This window comes from Cryptosporidium sp. chipmunk genotype I, assembly GCF_004936735.1.
Source record: "Cryptosporidium sp. chipmunk genotype I strain 37763 chromosome Unknown contig_17, whole genome shotgun sequence".
In the NCBI taxonomy this organism is placed as follows: Eukaryota; Apicomplexa; class Conoidasida; order Eucoccidiorida; family Cryptosporidiidae; genus Cryptosporidium; species Cryptosporidium sp. chipmunk genotype I.
The window spans coordinates 257677-273520 of NW_027125614.1; the positions used below are offsets into that span (position 1 = coordinate 257677).

Below are 15844 nucleotides of genomic sequence, written 5' to 3' on the forward strand. Positions count from 1 at the left end.
ATTAATCCTATTATTTTTCCTATTGAAATTAATGTGGGTCTTTCAAATCTGTATATACTGGTGTTTGGCGCCAACTCCTGGTGTAAAAATAGACTTGGGAAAAGTGGTCTATAGGTCAAAATGGTGGCAAAGGGAGAAATTAACAAGAGAAGAAGAGGTGATTCGGGTAGATCTGAGGTAGAAAACGCCTCCATTGAGGGTGAACACAATAACAATCACTTATATGCTCCCATTGAAAAGACTAATTTAATATTTGAGAATTACTACAGATTACAGAAAATATGTACAGAAAACGAGTTCCAAAATTTCATTCATTCGCTTTCCTCTCAGCTTCCAATTTCTTTGAGAGTTAATATTTCTCACTCGTTGCACTCATTGTTGGAGTTTGTTCTGAACATTGAGTCGGAAAAGCTATGTAATAATCATAATTTACCTAACAAAAATGATTGTATTGTTCTCGAGCAAAAAAGACTAAGTAGGAATTGTAAATTGTATTTTCTAAGTCAGTACTCCAGGAAAATGCTCAAGAAAGAATCTCAGTTAGCCAAATTACACAGCCTAATAGTTTCCCAAGATGAGTTTGGAACGCTTTCAAGCCAGGAACTTGTTTCTATGCTCCCCTGTATATGCCTGGATCCCAAACCAGGACACTCAGTCCTGGATCTGTGTTCTGCTCCTGGAAGTAAATCCACTCAAATCTTAGATATGATCCTCTCATCAAGAGATACTCAGCTTGGGCTAAGCTTGCAAAAGGGTGTATTTATTTGCAATGATGTAAGCCCAAAAAGATTGGACACACTGTCATCTCGTCTTGCTAGAATACCATCTCCTAATGTTCTAGTTACTTGTATAGACGCATCCTTTTTCCCCACTTTCAAACCGAGTAAAAGTAGTAACACTTGTATTTTTCAATTCGACAGAATACTTTTGGATTCCCTCTGTTCTGGGGATGGGACACTTCGAAAGAATCCTGATATCTGGGAAACATGGAAACCTGAAAAAGCTTTAAGTCTCCACAAGAAACAAATTTCTTTGCTTTTCAGAGCATTCAAACTATTAAAATACGGAGGAAGGCTTGTTTACTCAACATGTAGTCTTAATCCGATAGAGAATGAAGCAGTTGTCTCCACTCTTTTACGACAGTTCCCCGAGGCAAAACTTGTAGAACCAACAAATTTGGATGAAAGAGAACTCAAAATTTCCAGGGGTCTCAGAACATGGGGAGTTTTTTGTGGCCTGAAGGAACAGAACGAACTCCAACTTTTTGATACTTTTGACAATGTCCCAAATACTCCCTTCAAAAAAAAGCTTACAGAAAGTATGTTCCCAGCCAAAGAATGGTATGAGTCTGACAATTTCAAGAAGTGTTTCAGAGTATTACCTCATATAAACGACACCGGAGGATTCTTCTTTGCTGTTATTGAAAAAAAGAAACTTGATTACGTACCTCAAGTTGAAAAAGTATCCAAATCTTTTTTTTGCAAATATGAAACTGTGGAAATCAAGGATTTGGACCTTATATTAAGCTTTTATGGCCTTAGTAACCAAAATGAACAGGGTAAACCCAACAAAGATTTTGAAAATTTTCCATCTCAGATCAGAAGCCATCTGAAAAATACCTATTTTATGGAAAAATCATCTCTGGTGAAAGAAAAGTCTCATAATAAGACCATATATCTCATTGGGGAAGACGTTTCACAGCTTATTTGTAATTATAATCTAGAATTGGATCTGAGGTCAGTAGGTACCAGAGCTTTTGAGTATCTTAAAGGTAAAATTTCAGGAGACGGAAGATGTAAATGGAGAATTAACCAGATTTCATCTAGTTATCTTGTTAGATTAATGAAAAGAAGATTGATTTTTGTGAGTGTTTCACTACTAGATCTACTTGGTAATGAAAATAAACTTATTAGAGGTAGGGAAATTTTGGATCTCGAAAACAAAGGAGAACTTCTAGGTCTGAAAGAACTCTGTTCTGAAATTTCAGGTGAGAAGAAACTGGAAAGTGGGGGTGTTTTAGTAGTCATATTACCCCCAAGTATTTTGAAATATGGAGGAAGTAACAAAGTAAATCCAAACTTTAAGGAATTCTACCAAGGAGTTCCTCTCTCGGGGATTCTTTATGAAGATTCAGGGATCAGTTTCTTTGTGTCAAAGAATGAAATGAAGTCTATTAAAGATTTAATAATAATTTAAGGTAATGTAGTAGTTAACTAAGTAAATATAGTATAGAGTAGGATAAAATACTAAGCCTAATATATTAAGCATGAGACATCTAAAGTCCCATACCTCCAAACATCTTTTGGAAATCTGGAGAGCCTTGGAACTTATCCATTTCTCTCATCATATTCATCATATTTTGAGCTCCTCCCATATGTCTAAAGACTCTAGGGTCAATAGCTTTTTGCATCTTTTGTATTAATTGGGCAGGATTCTTCATAATAGATGACATATCCAATCCTCCCTTCTTTCCTAAGCCAAGCTTTCCAATTTGGCCAACCATTTTGGAGAACATTTTGTGCTGGGAGAGGAGTTCCTGAACATCTTCATTAGAAGTTCCGCTTCCCCTGGATATACGTTCTATTCTGGAAGCATTAATCGTCTTTTCGTTATCTAATTCGTTTTCCGTCATGGAGTCCATAATAACCATGAATTTCTTAAGCCTCTCTATTCCAGCCTGCTCGTCCTCTTTTGCAAGAATATTTGGGCCCATTCCAGGAATCATAGACAAAAGAGCACTCGGAGAACCCATGTTCAACATATTCTGGAACTGTTCGTACATATCTCTCAATGTAAAGATGCCCTGAACAATCCTATTGACCATATCTGGCTGTCTGTCTAGGGGAACAACCTCATTAATCTTAGCCATTAAGCCAGTAATATCTCCAAGTCCGAGTAATCTAGAGACGAATCCCTTGGTTTCAAAAGGCTCAAACTCGTCAAAGTGTTCTCCAGTTCCGATAAAGATGATTGGAGCTCCAGTTGCGGCTACTGCCGATAAAGCTCCCCCACCCTTGGCGTGGCCATCCAACTTGGTTATAATGACACTTCCTACGTCAACTGCATTGCAAAACGCCATGGCTTGGTCGTAACAGGCCTGTCCAATATGGCTGTCCATAACAAATACAACATCATCTGGGTTGGTTTCCATCACAACTTGTTCCATTTCCACAAACAAGGATGCCTCCTGCTTGTGACGACCAGAAGTATCTACAATAATTAAGTCGTAACCTTCCTTTCTGAATTCCCTGACACCATCACGAGCAATCTTAACAGGATCAGTCTCTGTGTAGCTTCCATAGAATGGAATCTTAACCTTTGTAGCGTTTTGTTTAAGCTGGTCAAAAGCACCAGCTCTGAAGGTATCAGCACAAACCAGAGCTGTTTTCCAACCTCTTCTTTGGTAATAGTTGGCAAACTTTGTACAGGTAGTTGTTTTTCCTGAACCCTGAAGACCAACAAAGACTATAACATTAGACCTGTCTCTACGAGGGACATAGGGAGTTCTGCTCGGAGTCAGTATATTCACCAGCTCCTCCACAACAGCACTCTGAATTTGGCGACGCCTATTTGAACCTCCTAATACATCTTCCTGCTCAACAGACTTCTTGATATTGTTTCTGAGCTGAGCAACCAACTTGACATTAACATCTGCCTTGAGAAGGGCAGTTGCAATTTCTTTCAAGCATAGGTCTATGGCAGCCTCGTCCGCAATGGTGCTGGACTGGAACTTTCGAATAGCCGAGGCCAGCTGGCCTCCCAAATCTGCCAAAACCATCAGGAATACTTCAAAAGGCGACTTCTCTTTAGGGTGGAGTGGTTAGTAACTTGTGTTAGTTGTTAATTACAGGCAAATTTTGCCGAATTCTGGAAAATTCTATTTCTTTGTTTAATTGCCTTTTCAGACAAATTTAGCTGGAAAAGATTTCCCGCGACTTTCTACAAAAATTCGAGAACCCCAGAAAAGAGGTAATTTGACAGCCAAATAACAAAATCAGTTTCACACTCAAAAAGAGTAGGCAAAACCGTCAGAAGAGGGGAGAGACACAATTTATCAAGAATCAGTAAAATCTTAGCTGTACCTTGTTGCAGCAGTAGCTCTATTGTGTTACTGTATCAATTCTACTCATAATAAATACTATTACCTATTGTTCAAAAATAAACTATAATGTTTGTACTTAGAGGACATGGGGACTCCAGGATCTGGATTTTCAGCTCACTAATTTATTCCAGCATTTATCCTAATTGTGGCCCATTGTACACTGGCTACCTGAGTTCCTCTTAGAAAAAATAGAAAGCGCCAAAGTGCAATTTTGTTGTGTTAAATTGACCTAAACTGACCTTGCCTTACCTGATTCTGTTTTAAGAAAGGAAACGAAGTTTTCTCAAAGTGAGAATGGGATAATTAGGTCAGAGGCGTACTGGAGTGTTTTCTCACCGTTGAATTTGGCTCTGAAATAGTGGTAAGCAAAGTCTAGCAGAATGCCTATATTGAAGATTTGTACAGCTATATTATAATTCCTGGACTCATGAGGCATCCTAAATAAAGGCATTGAAACCCAGTAGAATAATGCCAGAACTTTGAGTACGAATTCAAAGACTACGAATAGGGCTAAATGCTCGGAAACTTTTCTTGGACTCTTGATATGAAACATATATAATTGAGGAACTAGAGCTAATGCTCTAACTGCATCATCATAAGCTAGGAGGGAGGTGATTAGACCAAGCCTTCTTCTACTTCTAAACATTAGGAAGACTAAGGAAAGTGGAACGGCTATCATGTAAAGTACGAGCCAGTATAGTGATCCAGAAATGGAGCCTGCAATACCAGTAGGCTTGATTTTTCCAGCCCTTTCACCATTTCGGATCGCATCCTTATCTACAGATTCAGAGCCCAGAATAGAAAGTATCCTCACTAGAATATTTAGTCCAAAAGTATCGTATTGGTCTTCAATAGAGTTTGAAAACTTTCTCCATACAGTGTATAAGCACAGAACCGACAAAAATGTGGAAATGACATCAATTTGGAATGACCAGTCCAGAGTAATTCCAGTATACAAAGAAAACCATACATTTAGAAGAGCGCCACAGAACTCTGAAAAACATAGTGCACATAATGTTTGCATGGAAATTCCTAACGCACTTCTATCGCTATATACCTTGTAAGTGATAACTCCATAACAAGTAATGCACATTAGGGCATGGAACCAACTGCAGGCGTCGTGAACCCAGACGTACTTGTTCAAAGATAGATACAGAAAGTTCTCCTTATTAGAGCTTCCATTTTGGGTGGATTTTGGAGCGTTGCTGGTTCCTTGGTCCCCTGCTAAGATCTGGGAGATGTTTGCAAGGAAAACAACTAGTAAAAAATATGAAAAAATCACCTTCTTGTGAGAAGCACCTTTTAATATAGCCATCATTTTAATATATAGTTATGAGCTTCACACAAACCGATAACATTTTGAATCGGAGCATTCAAGCGCCAGTTGCACTATCCGGTTGAAAAAATTATCATTAAATTTTCAACACAATTTTGACAATGAAAAATAAATTTGCTGGGATGTTGGGGGGGGGAGAAAATCCAAAAAAGCGGCTCATGCACAATCTAGAAATATTTTTCCTCTCTCTTTCTATATTTTATATATCTATCTTCATTCCTTCTTTCTCTCTTTCACTTAATTTTTTCCGGTCATATATTCACCTGGTTTTGTGTGAGTTGCCGCTCAACTTTCTCGAATAATTTTATCCAAAGTGTTACCTAGAGAATCCGCAAAAAAAATGTGCACTATAATATAAACGAATATATACAATCATTTACTAGCAGTTTAGCTTTATTTGTCGATCAACTTTTTGGAAATCCCGTAGTTGGTTTTAACATAATTTGAGATGTCCTCTGCCTTCACTTCAGACGAGTCTCTAGTTAACATTCTGTGCACTCCTGCTTGTAGACTGCTGTCTATACATTCTTCTACTATCATTCCTATTGCTTGAATCACTTTCTCATCTATTTTTTGATGCGGTTCAGACGATGTTTTTGGCCGGTTTGAATTTGATTCCCTAAGAACTCTTGAGGTAATTTGAACAATTTCACTCTCAAAGTTCATTTTACGTCCTGTTGTGTTGTCAAAGCTTTCTAACCTATATTTCTAGCTTTTACAGTTCTTATTCGATAATAGACTAATTTTAATAACTTTCTCTTTTTATTTTATTTTCTAGTAGCTAGCCTTGCTATTACTTAGTTAAAATGGCGGCAATTATAATTAATTTTAATAAATATACTGCACTGTTACATCAAGTCGAATTAAAAAATAAAACAAGGCAACATGAGTAGTCAAGAAAAGGTTGTTACTTAGCTGAGTAATTTCTCATTATAATAACACAGAGAAAGAAATGGAAACGGGTAAGTTTTCTCTTTTCCCCGTACAATTCACAGATTTCTTTTAGTTTTCTGTTACTTTTGAAATTTACCGATCTATAAAGCCAGAAATTCCCCTCTCTTCCCCTACTACTACACCTCCTGGCTTTACTAAATTACGAGCATATTTGCATGCAAACATTTCTCACACGTGTTTTTCTTTTTTTTCATGTGGACATTACTTAAATACCGGGATTGCAATTATGCAGGTATGATAAACAAAAGGCTGCATGTGGCGGCAGTAATTAGTTTTGTGAAACTGCTTAAACAAATCTAGAAATAGTAGAGAATGTGGAGAAATCAAATGAAAGTTGAGGTAAAATCAAGGGAAATAGGAGAATTAAGTGAGAGAGAGTTGCCAGGATTGAGTAAATTTGACATAAACAATAAATTTATAATTGGGTTTTAAAAAGGAATATTAAATAAGAGTTAGCCCCGGACCTTCCCTAGAAAGAAATTGGTAAATATGACGATAATTTGATATAAATAAGTAGAATATCAACAAAATAAAAAAGATTTCCCGAAGACAATACTTGGTGGCTCTTTTTTTTTTTTTTAATAATAATCTTTAATTCATTAAAGCCAAGTGTGAGACTAAATAGAGGTTCTAAACATATAAGTAGAGTTTAAGTTTTCAGCATTTACAAATAAAATAGAAAACTCTGAGAGAAGAGTTCTCAAGTTTTTTGGTTTTTCAATTTACTAATATTTTGATTACAGAGCTATTTCGTTTAAAGTGTGTGATATTATTCACCCAAGTAGGTAATTTAATATAAAAAAAATTGGTGCAAGTTATAGCCGTATACAGAAGAAAAAAAATTCACGAAATTCAAATTATAAACATATAATTGGGTAAATTGGATCATTAAGCTCTCATTAATTGTTGAAATAAACGGTTTGGGTTTTAATTGACTAAAGTCAGAAATGTCAGCATTCTTAGAAAGTGAGGTAAGTTAGCTTTCAAAAGCTATTGGGAACCTGACCAACTTATAAATATATTGAACTCGAGAAGGAAAAGTGCGTAGATCTATGGGCTTTCTTTTCAATGCACTCTATTTAGTTGGCGTTTCCGACAGTTAACATGGGAACACATTATTTGGCCTTTCCGTACACTAAAAAAGGAATCATAGGCCAATGTGGAGATTCCCGCTATCTCATAACTAAAATCTAACTAGTTTTCAAACCTACTTACAGAAATCAGAGTACATCTTATCAAGAGGAAGAAGAACTGGAAGATGCCCAGATGAACATTGTAGATCAAAGTCTCCAAGCGGTCAACCTGGAAAGTCAGTGGAAGAGTTGTGTACATGCGGAAAACACGTCTGTCCAGCTCCATTGCACGATTCAGTTTCTTTTCAAGCAGAAAGCTCGTATAACACAGACTTTAAGCAGTGGGAACTGCCAACTTTTCCGAAGCCAGTTCCAGAAGAGTTACCAAAATCTGTTCCTTTTGACTCTGATTCTAGTTACCATAGAGACTACCAAAAGTGGGACTTACCGAAAAAGGCTGTCAGGCCAGCAGAACAATTCTCTGAGTCTCCTGAGAATCGTGATTTCGCAACAAGTTACCGAAGTAACTACAGACAGTGGGAACTTCCAAAATTCAAGAAGTCTCAGCCACCTCCAGAAGTAGTCTCCTCTCCTTATGGCGAAATCAACTCAGTATACAGAGAAAATTATCAACAATGGGATCTTCCTAAAAAGATAGTTAACCCCTCCGAAGTTTACAGCCCATCCAAAGAAGACCGAAACTTCGAGACCGTCTACAGAAACTCTTATCAAGGCGCACAGCCTCCTGTTTGCCCCGTCAGTCTTCTCCCTCCTATTCCTCATCCTCCTCCTGGTAGGCACACTATGTTCTGGGATTCAGTCTCTAAAAATTGGTACTAGATGTTTCAACACACTCCTGACAAGATACACAATAAAAGAGAACGAGAGGGGGTTGGGATTAAAGGATTAAAGGGTTCAGCGGGATAATGAGAAACCAAGAACTTCAGTTGACGAAATGGCTTGGCATGATTATCACTACCCTTCTGATTTTCCTCTGGAAAGTTTCTTTCATCCAACCCTTCAATATCCACTATTTAGCTCCCAAAGATAGTAAAAAAAACAAAAAAACTCCAAACTCTTAGAGATATTAAATTAATTTGTTTATTTTTTGGCTCTACTTTTTTTTTTTTTGCATACAACGTTTCCACCAATTGTACATTATCTGAATATAGGGCCATGCGATTTCTTAGCAACAAGTATTACGTGTAATTTTTTGCACATGCACTTACATTTGAATAAAGGGGGGTCGGGTTCATTCTAATAATAAATTGCTTCTCACAAAGGTATGGAAAATTGTCAAAGAAGTCATTTGCATGCAAAAATAGCCCTTTCGCTTTCCCAGTTTTCCTGTAACCCAGAAAAATCTTTAAAACATACCTGAAATATGTAAATGCACACACATTCACAAATAAAATAAATCGCTATTTTTGTCCACCTCCTTTCTCCATCCTCTCGAACTATGCCTTGCTTCGCCTTTATAAAAGCTTTGTAAACTACATAATTGCCGACCTCCAATTTCCAAACTCTCCAATCGCTGAGACTCAAATCACCGAACTCTCCAGTCCTCAATCCTTCCGGCTTTTCATATTGTTGCTCCACATAATTTTTAATTTCTTCGTGCAAATTTTAGCAGCTCCTTAAAATATTGACTAGACATACGTGAGCAAATTTAGGCGCCACTGCCCCTCACAGAATAAAGCTGAAAAAAAAAGAGGGAAATTGGACTACTTTGGAAGCAAACGATTAAGTTAATAATTAATTCTCCAAGCGGAAGGATTTGTGATGTCCTTAGATCCGAGTCAACTTTCGCAGCTGGAAGGGCTGTGTGAGTCTTTCTATGGGTAAGTTTATAACAATTGGTGAGAGCGGAGAAAGGCCTTGAATGTGGGGCTCAGGTTCTCGCCAAGAGTAGATCTTGTAAATTCTTGCGGCATTTAACTTTAATTCTAATTTACTAAATGAACTTGCAGGGGAGATGTAAATCAGCAGAAGCAGGCTCACGAGGTTTTGCTTCCCCTGACATGTAATCTTGGATGTCTGACTCAGCTCCAAGCTTTACTTGCACAGAGCAGCAATCCCCACGCCTTAATGTTTGCTGCAACCGGTCTTTCTAAGCTCTTCACATCCTGTTGGGCTCAAATTCCAGATAACCAGAAAGAGGAAACCAAAACATTTCTACTGAATTACCTCTATAAGTGTGGTCCTGATATGTTGCGTTCGGCTCCTTATTTGGTCGGCCATTTTGTACGTCTTTTGGCTCAGCTGGTCAAATTTGGGCTTCTGGATTCCCTGTCTCCCAGGCCAACAATTACCGATCAAGTTGGGCAGTTTCTTAGTGCTTCCACTCCTCATTGGATTATTGGTTTAATCATATTCACGACTTTAACTCAAGAAATGCAAACTTCCACAGGTTTATACTTTGCTAAGTACAGAAGGGCCGCAATACTCTTCAGAGACACTTCCCTTCCAGTAATATTTCAGATCGCAATTAAAACTCTTCGCCAATTTCACTTGGGAAGCGTCTCAGTATCGAACCAGCACGAGGAGTACAGACTTCTTCGCCAGGTCCTCCAATTGACTCTTTGTTGCCTTTCATATGACTTTATGGGAACAGTGCCTGATGAAACATCTGAGGAGCAGAACACTGTTATGGTTCCCCACTCTTGGACAATCCTCAGGGAGGAGTATATCCCCATCATATTCTTTGATATTTATGCCAAGTGTTGCTCTCCAAACAGTTCCATGCCTGACTGTGCCTCTATCTGTCTCCAGTGCCTAATTCTCTACTCCTCGATCAGGAGGTCCTTCTTCCCTACCCAGGCCGACAGAACCCGCTCTTTGGCAGCTCTTATGACCGGTACAGCTGGGATCATCCAAACTAAGATGGGTCTTGAACACGAGAGCTGTTATCATGAGCTCTGTAGACTTCTGGGGAAGCTCAACACTGCGAACCAGCTGACGGAACTCTCGTCTTCGGAGGCATTTGGACTCTGGATAGATCAGGTGTATAACTTTACCATCAAGTCTCTGGAGGAGTGGAGCGTCTTGCCAAATAGTAAGCACTATCTTCTTGGCCTTTGGAGTCATATGGTTATTCCTCTGCTCTACCAAGGAGATAGAGCTCCTCAGAACCTCGAAAAGTATATCCATCATATAACAGTAACCTTCATCCAAAGCAGGATGAAGCTTGCCGAGGCCATTGCTCGAGGCTCGGATGTAGAAGATCCTCTGGAAAGCGAAGTTGCAAGAACTGAACAGCTTGACGTTCTTTCTCAACTTAGTAGATGCCAATACCACGAAACTGCAGAGTTCATTGTCCAACTTTTCGAACAGGTTACGGATGCAGCTAAAAACGGAAGCATTTCCCAGGATTGCTTTATTTCTCAGATAACTTGGTGTGTCTATATGCACGGAGCCTTAATTGGAGGCCACAGCATTAAACTAAGAAGACCTTTGCTTCCTGGCTCCTCCTCATCCTCATCTGGAGGTAGTAGACCAGATCAAAAAAACCAGGCTTCACACCACGTTTTAAACGGGAAGCTTGCTAGACTTGTCTTTGGGCTCTCCCAGCAAACCGACCAACTTCCCAAAACCCCTGAGTCCTTGGAGTTGGCTTATCTCTATTTCCTGGAACAGTTTAGGAAGGTTTGTCTCGGAGATTATGCCAAGCAATTCATTCAGCCTGAAATTGAGGACGCCACTCTAGCATCTATTCTAGGCGTCCAATCCGATGATGATGTACTGAGCCTCATTATCAGCAAGATTGGGAGGAATCTGCAGGCCAAGAGTAATATGGAGAGCGTAGTTCAAAAAACCCTTTCTCTTTTTCACGAATTGGTGGCTGGGATCTCGATTGTCCAGTACACTGATAGGACCACCCACCTGATAGTCTCTGGACGACTTCTTCTCAAAAATGAGCAGGTCAAGAAGATACTCTGCAATCATGCTTCTCCAGAGTTCGCTTTTCTGAACAATCCAAAATACGGCAGACACAGGACTTCCTACTACTTCACCCTATCGAAACTCTTGTTCTTGGATTCTAAGGAAGAGGAGCCTGGAACTCAGCCTATTACAACTTTCGAAGACTTCATGAAACCTCTGGAGAAGGTTTTTACTTTGATTTGGGATGAAATAATCCTCGGAAACAACTCTTCGAACGGCGGTGGATATAATATTGGACAGTTCAGGGTTCCGTTGATGGCTTTGGCAAGAGACTTGAGGGGTATTTGTATGGCTTGTGTCGGCCCTGAAAGCTACAACCAACTTTTCAACTGGTTGGTAAACCGGCCCAAACAGCTAGGACAGAGTAGAATTCATCTCTTCACCTGGGCGGCTGACAAGCTCTGGGAGGATTCCGATGTGATGAATGCTCTGCTCAAGTTTATGGCTGAGTTTGTGGATAACAAATCCCAAAGAATAAACTTCGACAAGGCCTCTCCAAATGGAATTCTCTTATTCAAAGAGGTCTCTTCCTTAATTTGCACTTATGGCTCGAGAATCCTCTCTAAGCCTGACTCCTCCTTCCAAAACATTTATAAAGAAAAGTATAAGGGTCTGGCTACAACGTTGGCCATGCTTTGCCATGCTTTGTCTGGAGGATACACCAACTTTGGAGTCTTTGAGGTTTACCAGGACCAGTCTCTGGAAAACGCTTTGCAACTTGCCTGTAGAATGTGCCTGGTAATACCCGAGCACGATCTGCAGTCCTATATTAAGAGCCTCAAGTCTTATTATGAGTTCTTGGAACTTGCAACCAGGTGCTTCATGTCCACCTTTATCACTTCCTTGGAGCCACAAAACCTTGCAACCATTTGTTACTCAATCGAATCTGGTCTGTGTGCCGTTGACAATGTGGTTCTTCTTGCCTGTTGCGCCACTCTGGATCATTTTGTCAGCTTTATTTTCACAACTCTTGAAAAGGAAAAGATTGTCCTTCCTAATGGAATGGGGATTTCAAGAAATAATGATAATATGAATTGTGAGCTCGGCGGAGGAAGCCCCTCGCTAAGCTGCCAAGGCTCCACCCCTGAGGGAAAAGCTGTATATAGGTTTATGACTGAACAACCAAATGCTCTGATTAGAATCATGCAATTGATGTTCAATTTAATCACCACCGGCGACCTCAGTACTTGGACTTTTTCAAGGTCTCTACTAGGGATGATTCTTCTATTTAGCAATGAATTTCAGAACATCCAACAACAGCTTGTTAGCCAGCAGGTTGATGAGAAGAAAGCCAAATATCAGGTCCTCATCCAGGACCTTCTTAAAGGGACTGACGGAACCCTTTCAGCAGTTAGCAAAGATGCCTTTACAAGAAATCTCCATTTCTTCGCCCACTCAATCCGCTCAAATTCTCTCTAGAACTGAATTACATGCTGGGAATTTTTGCTTCCACTTGCAGTGTTTGCATGTATGCATGCACATGTTCCTAAAATTGCAGAATGGGCGGGAAACTACGTCGAGTCGGAATTAGTAGAGTAGGGAAAAATAAAATAAAATCCTGTGAGCAATATTATTTTAATTTTCTAAGGCTTAAAAAAAATTAGAAAAGTAATAGGAACTATTAAAGACGATTTTGTTTCTTTTTGAATTTAGGTTGTTGTTTGTTAGATTGGGGAAGGATGTCAATGGTCCAGAGTAAATCAAATCGCAAAAGAGTGCTTCTTAAGGTGATTATCCTGGGAGATAGTGGCGTTGGAAAGACTTCCTTGATGAATCAGTATGTAAATAGTAAATTTTCTACTCAGTATAAGGCCACAATTGGAGCGGATTTTCTCACAAAAGACATCGTGATTGACAATAAGCTTGTAACTCTGCAGGTAAGTTAAAAAAGAAAGTAGGCTGCGATCCGAACATTGGAGATTTCAAAACAAGAGAAATGAGAAAGAAGGAAAGTTAATGGATTAGGTTCATTGCGATAATTAGGAGGGTGATTTATGTGTAAAGTACTCTTTGTATTGGAATTTCTGCAAGTTGCTTTTTGCATATATAAATATAAATACAAGACCAAGTTTTATGTAATGATCCTCGGTTCGTAGATGATAATCTTTAATTGATTGACTATTAACATTCAATAATTAATTCGAATTCATTCTTTTAGATCTGGGACACTGCAGGCCAAGAAAGATTTCAATCTTTGGGAGTAGCTTTTTATAGAGGAGCTGATTGTTGCGCACTAGTTTACGATATGACAAACCCAAAATCCTTTGAAGGATTGGATGCTTGGAGAGAAGAGTTTCTAATTCAAGCAACTCCAAAAGATCCAAGCTCTTTTCCTTTTGTTGTTTTGGGAAATAAGTTGGATCTCGATCAAAAATCCAGAAAAGTTAGTTCCCAAAAGGCTTCAGCATGGTGTAAATCCAAAAACATTGAGTATTTTGAAACCTCTGCAAAAAATGCAACGAACGTAGATGCTGCGTTCGAGGAAATTGGTCGAAGAGCACTTTATAGAGAAACTTCTGAAGATCAAGTTTACATTCCAGAGCCATTAACTCTCAATAATAACAATCAACAACACCAAGAAATCGGATTTGGGGGCTGTTCTTGTTAAATAATTCATAGAGTCAAAAATAGCTGAGAAGATGATAGAAAAGGAGTATTAATCCTTTTCTTTACCTGATCATATAAATTCTCCTATTATTTTGAACTTTTAATTCCACTTAATCAATTGGATCAATAATTCCTCCATCTGAAAGCTGAATTACGCACTCAGATTCTGGCAAATGTGGAGAACCATAAACTTTACATACTCTTTGCTCGCCCTTACCTTTTCTTAGACTAAGCCTTACATGTGAAGCATGACCAATTACATGTCCGCCAACAGGCTTTGCCACATTTGGCATGAAACTCATTCCTCCTGCAGGATCTGCCATAACATGATTTGTCATAACTATCGCAATGTTGAATTGATCAGCCAATTTGTTCAGCTTACTTAATGTTTTATTCAAAATTTGTTGTCTTTCCGCTAACTCTCCTCTTCCTGAGAATTCGGTTCTAAATAATGCAATGATAGAATCCACAATTAAAAGTGCAAATTTTTCCTCTATCATCTTTCCTGCTGCTGCGCTAATTAGTTGATTCAAGTGCTCGTGGGTATATGCTCTTGCGTACATAATATTGTCCAAAGCAACATCGCCCTGTACACCAAATCTTTCTGCTATCTTGACGATTCTCTCCGGCCTGAAGGTACCTTCGGTATCAATAAAACAGACCTTTCCATTACCCCCATTCATTTCCAAAGGAAGTTGTGCTGCCACGCATAAAGTATGGCAAATCTGAGTCTTTCCACACCTATTTTCACCAAAAATTTCTGTAATACACATACTTTCAAATCCACCCATCAACATTTTGTCGAACTGTTCACTTCCTGTAGTGATTCTTAAGATATTTTGTCTTCTACTCATTACCTCACTTCCTGACTGAAAACTTGATGACTGATCCAACTTTTGTGCTGCTTCTACAATCTTTTCAACTTTTGCCTCAGAAAGGCCCTTAATATTACATAATTCCTTCTTGGTTGCTTGAATTATACTTAATACTGTACACAAACCTGCAGTTTTCAACTTATTAATATCTGCAACATTGATTCCTGCTGACTGCAATTTGTCAATTTCTACGAATGCCTCTTCTTCAACTCCCTTAGCAGAAACTTGCTTAGCTACTGATTTTGATTGACAAAAAGCACTCATTTTTTTAAATTCAATTTAACTCTTCTTCCCCCTAATTTTCTTTTTTGTTTTTAATTTATTTGTTTAATTTGTTACCTTCTCATTAATTGCATGCACATTCACCCACTTGTAAATAATCCTCGGGTTATCGTCTAAAATTTGCATGTAATCATTTTTGTCATACCGGTAAAACAATTATTTTAACTGGATGGGGAAAATATTTTTGTTGCTTATACATTAAATTATAAATAATTTATAACAAACTCTATTTCGCAATTATTTTTTTATTATATATTCCAAGAGAATATATCTTACTCTTGCCCCAGAAAAAATCTGGCCTCGATAAAATTTTAAAATTCGTTTTCATTTAAAAACCAATCGTCATGCAATTGTGCAAAATCATTGTAAAACTTGCGCGCGCTGACCATTTTTGAACCCCTCCCTAACATCAACGCATTACCTTTTTTTTAAGTTTCGTATATGTTGTTTACCCTCTTAAAAATAACCTCTGGTTATTTTTTTTAAATACATTTTCCAAAAACCCGCTACTTGAGTCTCATCTATAATCTGTGTATATATTGCTAAAATGGAACAGCACCAACTTATGCTCCAAAACAGAATTGTTAAGACAACATTTGCTATCAAGTCTAAGGAAGCTGCAATTCAATCTGTAAGTGTAAAAGATTATTTTCATACTTTAGAGCCGCTTAAT

At 38.4% G+C, this 15844-nt stretch overlaps 8 protein-coding genes across 8 annotated transcripts; 4 read left to right on the forward strand and 4 right to left on the reverse strand.

Annotated features, from left to right (window-relative positions):
- Positions 1-120: 120 nt before the first annotated feature.
- ELE39_001415 (RNA methylase) lies at positions 121-2196 on the forward strand (the record flags this gene model as incomplete). The annotated part of the gene is made up of 1 exon (XM_067344454.1): positions 121-2196. The coding sequence occupies one exon, from the start codon at positions 121-123 to the stop codon at positions 2194-2196; it is 2076 nt and encodes a 691-aa protein (XP_067200492.1).
- A 79-nt stretch (positions 2197-2275) lies between these two features.
- Positions 2276-3778, reverse strand: ELE39_001416 (signal recognition; the record flags this gene model as incomplete). The annotated part of the gene is made up of 1 exon (XM_067344455.1): positions 2276-3778. One exon carries the CDS (start codon positions 3776-3778, stop codon positions 2276-2278), a length of 1503 nt encoding a protein of 500 aa, XP_067200493.1.
- A 607-nt stretch (positions 3779-4385) lies between these two features.
- Positions 4386-5420, reverse strand: ELE39_001417 (protein with signal peptide and 6 transmembrane domains; the record flags this gene model as incomplete). The annotated part of the gene is made up of 1 exon (XM_067344456.1): positions 4386-5420. The coding sequence occupies one exon, from the start codon at positions 5418-5420 to the stop codon at positions 4386-4388; it is 1035 nt and encodes a 344-aa protein (XP_067200494.1).
- Positions 5421-5831: 411 nt separating this feature from the next.
- On the reverse strand, positions 5832-6104 carry ELE39_001041 (uncharacterized protein; the record flags this gene model as incomplete). Its single annotated transcript, XM_067344080.1, has 1 exon — positions 5832-6104. One exon carries the CDS (start codon positions 6102-6104, stop codon positions 5832-5834), a length of 273 nt encoding a protein of 90 aa, XP_067200118.1.
- A 1235-nt stretch (positions 6105-7339) lies between these two features.
- ELE39_001042 (STOP repeat involved in microtubule stabilization) lies at positions 7340-8305 on the forward strand (the record flags this gene model as incomplete). Its single annotated transcript, XM_067344081.1, has 2 exons — positions 7340-7363; positions 7610-8305. 2 exons carry the CDS (start codon positions 7340-7342, stop codon positions 8303-8305), a joined length of 720 nt encoding a protein of 239 aa, XP_067200119.1.
- A 942-nt stretch (positions 8306-9247) lies between these two features.
- On the forward strand, positions 9248-12826 carry ELE39_001043 (importin-beta N-terminal domain-containing; the record flags this gene model as incomplete). The annotated part of the gene is made up of 2 exons (XM_067344082.1): positions 9248-9306; positions 9436-12826. 2 exons carry the CDS (start codon positions 9248-9250, stop codon positions 12824-12826), a joined length of 3450 nt encoding a protein of 1149 aa, XP_067200120.1.
- A 260-nt stretch (positions 12827-13086) lies between these two features.
- Positions 13087-14015, forward strand: ELE39_001044 (Rab7 GTPase; the record flags this gene model as incomplete). The annotated part of the gene is made up of 2 exons (XM_067344083.1): positions 13087-13284; positions 13566-14015. 2 exons carry the CDS (start codon positions 13087-13089, stop codon positions 14013-14015), a joined length of 648 nt encoding a protein of 215 aa, XP_067200121.1.
- A 109-nt stretch (positions 14016-14124) lies between these two features.
- On the reverse strand, positions 14125-15153 carry ELE39_001045 (meiotic recombination DMC1; the record flags this gene model as incomplete). The annotated part of the gene is made up of 1 exon (XM_067344084.1): positions 14125-15153. One exon carries the CDS (start codon positions 15151-15153, stop codon positions 14125-14127), a length of 1029 nt encoding a protein of 342 aa, XP_067200122.1.
- Between the last annotated feature and the right edge of the window lie 691 nt (positions 15154-15844).